The sequence below is a fragment of the Lepus europaeus genome, chromosome 20 (assembly GCF_033115175.1).
Source record: "Lepus europaeus isolate LE1 chromosome 20, mLepTim1.pri, whole genome shotgun sequence".
In the NCBI taxonomy this organism is placed as follows: domain Eukaryota; kingdom Metazoa; phylum Chordata; class Mammalia; order Lagomorpha; family Leporidae; genus Lepus; species Lepus europaeus.
This window is the reverse complement of record NC_084846.1, coordinates 3329986-3336806: the sequence shown is the minus strand read 5'-3', so window position 1 is coordinate 3336806 and position 6821 is coordinate 3329986. Positions and strand designations below refer to the sequence as shown.

The following is a 6821-nucleotide window of genomic DNA, read 5'->3' as shown; positions in this document are numbered from 1 at the left end:
CCTCCTCCTGCCTGCCGCTGCTCAGCTCCTGAGCCCACCCGGCTGCTGTGGGCAGGAGGTGCTGCAGCCCCACCCGCCGCTGTGCCTCGGATAGCACCTGAGCAGGTATGGCCTGGAGCTGGGGGGCAGGGTGCTGCTCCTGCCTGGACCCGCCCTCGGGCCATTGAGGCCCCGGGCTGGTTCACATGTCCTGGGGAACAGAGGGTCCCTGTGGTGCCCCACACGTGCTGTAGGGGGCGGGGGGCTCGGGGGAGGGGGCAGCCCACCCCCGCCCCAGGCGGTGCCCCTGGTGAGCTGGGTCTCGTGTCCCCATCTGTGAGATGAGCATCTTGAACCCTAAGCGGAGACCAGCCCTGGCCCGGGAGCAGGACGTGGGGACCTAGGCCCACCGCAGACGTCCGGGTCCCACACCCATAGTCCCCGGTACTCGGACGGAGCCTCTGGCCTGGGCCCTCCAAGCCCCCGTCCTGGCCACCCACTGCGGGCAGAAGAGACGGGTTCAGAGGGGCAGGGTGGGGCCGGGTCTTTCGGGTCTCGCTGGTGCCATCCAGCCCCTCAAGGGAGTGCCTGCGGTGGCTCTCGGGGAAGTCAGCGGGATTCGAACTCAGGCCCTGCAGAACCCCCACCCAGTGGGACATGGGGAGTACTCAAGAAGGAGGCCAGCAGGGGCTGCGGCAGGTGGGCGCCAGGCCGGGTGCACAGAGGGGGCGGGGCCTGGGCGGCCTGTGGCTGGACTGGGCATCCTCTCCGGGAAGCACGGGGGGAGGGGCAGAGGCTGGCGGCAGCCCTGGAGCTTGGGGCTGGGCTGCACCGTGGGGCAGCCTAAGTGGGCAGGGCGCCCGCCCTCCGCCTGGCCGGGTATCGCCTTTCCCCCTCCTCTGGACTTTGTCTCCCGCGCCCGGGCGGGGCTGGAGGGGCACACCTGCTCCCAGGTGGGGCCTCTGCCCTGGCAACCAGGCCCACAGGGCGGAGCTGGAGGCCTCGGCGGCCATGGGCAGAGCTGCAGAGGCCGGAGCCCACGGTAAGGCTGGGAGCGCCTGGGGGCCGGGCTGGGGGTCCCGCCTGGGGTCAGATCTGGGTGTTTTTGCCATGGGGCTGTAGAAGGGCCCCATGCCCACCCTGTGCCCCTCTGAACATAGCCGGGGCCTTGGACTTGGGAGCCTAGGGGTCTGTGCCCCCAAGGGTCCTTGTCCCAGGCTCTGGGCCCCCAAGTCTCCAAACCCTGCCCTCCAAGGGAGGGACCTGATGGGTACCCCACAGCCGGAGGCCCCAGAGGCCCCCACTGGCTCTGGGAATTCGGGGTGGGAGAGCTCTTGGAGAGAAACCGGGCTCTGAGAGGCTTCAGGCTGTGAACCCCCACCGGGGCCCCTGTGGCTGGCTTGGGGAATCAGGAGGGAGGGCTGCCCCGGGCTGAAGTGGCGCCAGCCTGGGGGCCTGGGGCAGGGGGCTTAGCCAGGAGTACCTCCCTGCTGCCTGCCCCAGCCTAGGGCCCTCCAGGGAGCCCCCGGCCTGGCAGGCAGGCAGGGAGCCAGGCAGGGTGGGGCAGGCACAGGCGTTTGAGCCAGGGCCATAAACCCGGTTTCAGTCTGGTATCTCTGGGATGTGGGGTGGGGCCGCAGGGCAACCTGGGTGCTTCCCAGGAGGGAGCAGGGGCTCCTACTGAGAACCTGGGGCTGCGCCAAGGCCGTGCGACCTCGGGGGGCTGCTCCCAGCCAGGGGCACCCACTGCCCGGGTGGGGACGCCAAGGCAGAGGGGCGTGTGCGGGCCACAGGCAGGTGAGCCGCCTCGCCCTTGACCACACCAGAGGGCCTGGGTGAATCACCGGGTGGAAGAGGAAGCCCCAAGGGTGGGTGGGGCCGGGCTCCCCAGTGAATTCCAGCTCCTCCGTAAATCCTCTGGGCAAACTCCCTCCAGCTAGGCACGGCTGCCCCTCGGGTGGCGGGGGGGGGGGTCCAGAGCGGCAGGGAGGGGCCCAGCCTCCCCCATCCCAGAGCTCACCGGGCAGAGTCCTGTTAGCTTAGCAGGTCCTGATTAAGCACCTGCTGTACGCCGGGCTGGGGGTGGGGGTGCACATCTGGAGCCTCGGGGAGAGGGGGTCTCAGAGAGCTGGCCCGCACGGTGGTAGCCGGGCTGGGGCTGGAGACTGCGTGTCCAGGGCCCCCAGACCGGGCCCAAGGCCGAGCTTGTCTGGGATTTGTCACCCAGCTGCTTGCTCTCCGTCTATTTATTTCCAGGACTATTCAGTTTATTTAACAGGCAGAGCGAGAGAGAGGGGGCGACAGATACACAAGTTCCATCCTCTGGGTCACTCCCCAGATGCCTGCAACAGCCAGGGCTGGGCCAGGCCAAAGCTGGAAGCCCCGAGCTCCATCCGGGGCTCCCAAGCGCTTGGGCCGTCACTGCTGCTCCCGGCTGGCAGCAGGGAGCTGGACGGCACGGGGACGTGTGGGGCCGGCCACAGGCAGCGCGCCCAGTGCCAGTCCCCAGGGCTGCCTGCTCATATGTGACACCTTGCTCACCCAGGAGGCTGCGGGCCATGGGCACCGTGTGGGTTCCATTGCTCTGGGCAGGGCCCCCAGGGACCCAGGGAGAGGTTACGTTGTCCTTGTGAGCGCTCCTGGGGAAAAGCAGCAGGTCCCCCAAAGCTCTGGGGGCCAGCGGCATCGAGCGCTGTCCCCCAGTGTCCACTGTGTGTCACCAAGACCAGACGCTCCTGGGCAGGGGCGCCCCGGGGGCCTCATGGAAGAGGCATCTCCTGGGATCCACAAACAAAGCTGGGGGGGTGGGCAGAATGTGGAGTGTGAGGGTCCGGTGGGGGCGGAACGCACCCTGGAGCCACAGCAGGTGTGGGACCTACCGCCTAAGAGAGGGCCGGGACAAAGCCCAGCAGGACAAGGTCCGAGGCATTCCCCAGCCCAACCTGGCTTTCCAGGGCGAGACGTTGGGCCAGGGTATGGGAGGCTGAAGCAGGCGTCCCCGCCAGGGCCACCCCTGAGTGCCAGGTGACAAGACGGCAAGGCAGGCAGCTGTGTGCCTGGGGAGGTGGGCGGGGGTCCCGGGCTGGGGCGTGCGAGGGCGTGGCTCCACACGGCAGGTGAGGGGGTCTGGAGCCAGAATTTGCTGGGCCGAAGGTGTCGGCCACAGATGAGGTGAGCTGCCGGGCGGTTGGCGGGACTGCTGGGCACTCTCAGGTGCGGTTGGATCCAGGAGCTGAGCTGGGGTCAGCGTCGGGCTTACCCTAAAGCCGGCTGCACCCCTGGGGGACCAGGCGCGGCCCTCAGCGAGTCCCGCCTCAAGCATCGGCACCGCAAGGTCCCAGAGTTCACATTACTGGCCAGTCTGGGTCACTCATGTGTCCACGAGCCAGTCACAGGGGCCGCAGCAGGCGGAATGCTCTGATTGGCCAGTCTGGGCCATTTGCCCACCCCTAAGTCAGTCACAGGAGCCGCTTGGCTGAGGGCTCTGACCTGGGCGTGGGTTCCTTCTCCTCAGGGAAGCGGAGGTCTCCATCCCCTGGGAAGATGGCCGGGGCCAGGATCGACAGCGTGACCAGACACCCCATCTTCGGCATCCCCCGCGTCACGGGCCTGGCTCTGGATGAGGATGCTAGCTACACCATCCAGCTGGTGGGTGTGGGGCCCGAGACCAGCGGCTGGAGCCAGGGCGAGCCACAGGCGTGGCCTAGCGACCACCAGGCCCAGCTGCAGGACACGGGCAGGAGAGGGGCGTCCTATGGCCTGCGGGCCTTCCCCGGCCAGCCTTCCCCACGGCCCCTCTACCTGGAGGAGGAGGAGGAGCTGAGGGCCTACCACCTGGAGGCCAGGGGTGCCCGGCCCTGGCAGCTTCGGGACTTGGAGCAGGAGCCCTGGGCGGTGGTCCAGGACCAGGCGGTCAGAAGGAGCGGCACAGTGGCCACGCTCCGAGGCGCCCCGGACCACGGGGACTCCAGGCCCCCCGGCCAGCCTCCGACGGCCCGGCAGGAGGACAGCTCCGTGGACAGGGAGCAGATTGACTTCCTAGCAGCCAGAGAGCAGTTCCTGAACCTGGAGCAGGCAAACGCGGGGGTCCCGCGTACCCCCCTGCCCAGGGTCAGCGCGGCCCCCAAGGCCCTGAATGGGCCCCTCCTGGCCAACGGGTATGTCCCCAGCCAGCCCCTTGCCAAGGAGGTGGTCCGAGAAGACCAGAGCATCCGTGGTTTGTCCAGCAGACCCCAGGCCCGAGGCCCCGGCGGCCCCGGCCCCGGGTCCCTCGAGGAGTCACCAGAGCCTCCCAAGGAGACGCCCATTGAGCGCGAGATCCGCCTGGCGCAGGAGCGGGAGGCGGCCCTGCGCGCGCAGAGGGGGCTGCGGCCGACGGGCGGCCCGCAGGAGCTGGTGCAAGTCCCCTCCCGCCCACTGCTGACCAGCGTGAGCCTGAGCGAGGCCCCGCGGCGGGACCGGGGGCGCCCCTCGCTCTACGTCCAGCGGGACCTGGTGCAGGAGACACAGCGTGAGGAGGATCACCGGCGCCAGGGCCTGCAGGCCGGCCGGGCGGCCACCCCGGACGGGCGGGGCGCGGACCACCGGGCCGAACTGCGGCGGGTCCTCAGCTCCGACGCCATCCTCAGCCCCACCCCGGACGCCCGCGCGGCCGACCCCCCGCCGGAGGTGCGGAGGGTGAACCGCATCCCGCCCGACGCCTACCAGCCCTACCTGAACTCCGGGGGCCCCCCGCTGGAGTTTTCCGCCTTCGGGGTGCCGCGCAAGCCTTCCGGCCGCTCCTCGCAGGAGGCCAAGGCTGTGGCCCCATCCGTGACGCCGCCGGGCCCTCGGGCGCAGCGCACGGAACCGCTCGGACAACCCGGGCCCGCCCCCGGGACCGCCGTGCGCTCCGAGTACTTCCTCCTGCGTCCGCTGCGGTTTCGGGCGCCCGAGGAGCCCCCCGCGTGGGGCCGGGAGGCCGAGACGCCCCCGGCCTGGCGGCTGCAGCGGTCCCAGTCGTCGGAGCTGCTGGACCGCGAGGTGGAGAGCGTCCTGCGCCGCGAGCGCGAGATAGAGCAGGAGCGGAGCAGAGCGCGCACCCTGGCAGGCCGCTCCCCGCCGCCCGACGAGCGCTGGGACCCAGGCTCCAGGAGCTCCTCCTGGGCGTCCGGTGAGGAGAGGGAACGGGTGGGCGGCCGCTCCGGGCTCTGTCCGCCGGCCTCAGCTGCGCACCTGGGAGAGGCTCGGCGTCTGCAGCCTTGGCCCTGGTCAGCCGCTCGCTTCCAGCCGCGTGCCCGCCTGCCTGTGGCTCACCTGCGTCCTGGCTCCCTGGCACCTTCCGCCCTGGCTGAGGCCCCCTCCTGCCCCTGCCCCGCCCCCCGCAGGCATCACCGGGAGCTACTCAGTGTCGGAGTCGCCCACAGTCTCCCCCGTCCACCTGCACTCGGAACTGGTGTGGACGGCCGAAGCGCCCGGGGACCAGGCTCCTCGGCAGAGAAGGAAGAAGAAGGAGTGGGTGAGTCCAGCCAGGCCCACTGGGAGCCATGTCCGCCCATGGCCCCATCCGTGCAGAATATGACCCCCTGGGCGGGGTCAAAGGCTAAAGGGCAGGAGGCAGTCCATTCCCATCACCGCATGTCTGTGGCACACCAGGCCTGTAGCCCCTCGGTGGTCACACGTGCCCGTGGCCGCACTGCTGAGGGACCGCACGTCAGCGACCAGCCACAGGCCAAGCTGCTCCCTGGCGGGGTGTAGGGGCCTCTCCCGCCAGTGCCCGGGCGTGGGGAGCAGAGCGGCCACCGCCTGTCAGTGTGGCAGTGGCCCTGAGTCCGGGACCCCCGGGGCAGAGCCCCCTGGGCAGGAGGCGTGGCCGCTGCTGCCCCGCCCAGTGACAGAGCCGCTGCGGGCGTGGGGCTGACCTCTGTGCTTCTCCCCAGTACGCAGGCATCAACCCTTCAGACGGCGTCAACTCCGAGGTAAGCGTGTTCGGGCCAGTGTGCAAGTCCCTCCCTCCCCACCTGAGGCAGCAGGCCAGGAGTCCCAGCTACGGAGTCCCTGGGTGGATTCTGCCGCGATCTGCTTGTGATGCCTGTCACAGCCACCGGCCACAGCTGGGGGTGCATAGGGAGTCCGTGGCCATCCCTGGGCTCGGGGGTGAGGGCTCTGAGCACATTAGGCCACAGCCCAGCGTAGGTCTGCAGCTTCCCTGGCCACACTCCCAGGAGTCAGGGGTCCCCTACGGAGGGCGGGAGGGTCCGGCTTCTCCCGTTCCAACCCTCTGGGCGCTGAGCCTCCTGTTGTGCAGGTGCTGGGAGCCACGCGGGTGACCCGCCACAAGAACGCCCTGGCGGAGCGCTGGGAAGCCGGCATCTACGCCAGCGGGGACGAGGACTGAGCCTGGCCCGCCCTGCCTGGGGACTGCCCCCTGGGAGTCAGCCCCGCCCCGGGACGGCCCACCCTGGGAGTCAGCCCAGCCCCCAGGACAGCCCACCCTGGGAGTCAGCCCAGCCCCCAGGACAGCCCACCCTGGGAGTCAGCCCCGCCCCCGGGGCGGCCCACCCTGGGAGTCAGGGGCCTGTTTATGCCACACGCTGTGATCTGGGCCTGGGACCCTGGCGCATGTGGCTTGGGCTAATGTGGAGGGTCTGTTCCCCTTTTTTTTTTCCCCAGGGGGTTCTTCTGCTTTGGGGTCTGCAGGTGCCTGTGGTTCCAGGACTTTGCCAAACTCTCTGGGGCCCGAGGAGGACGGGGCTGTACCTTGTTCCTGCTAGTCTGAGGGTGGAGTCACAGTTCCAGACAGCTTGGGGGGGAGCTGCAGGTTGTGGGAAGAACACTGACTCCCACTCTGACAGTCTGTAGGG

At 69.9% G+C, this 6821-nt stretch overlaps 1 protein-coding gene across 1 annotated transcript; it reads left to right on the top strand.

The window, feature by feature from the left end:
• Window positions 1–22: 22 nt before the first annotated feature.
• MISP (mitotic spindle positioning) lies at window positions 23–6355 on the top strand. Its single transcript, XM_062178817.1, has 5 exons — window positions 23–105; window positions 3494–5131; window positions 5346–5476; window positions 5898–5936; window positions 6266–6355. The coding sequence occupies exons 2-5, from the start codon at window positions 3523–3525 to the stop codon at window positions 6353–6355; spliced, it is 1869 nt and encodes a 622-aa protein (XP_062034801.1). The 5' UTR covers window positions 23–105; window positions 3494–3522.
• Window positions 6356–6821: the final 466 nt, after the last annotated feature.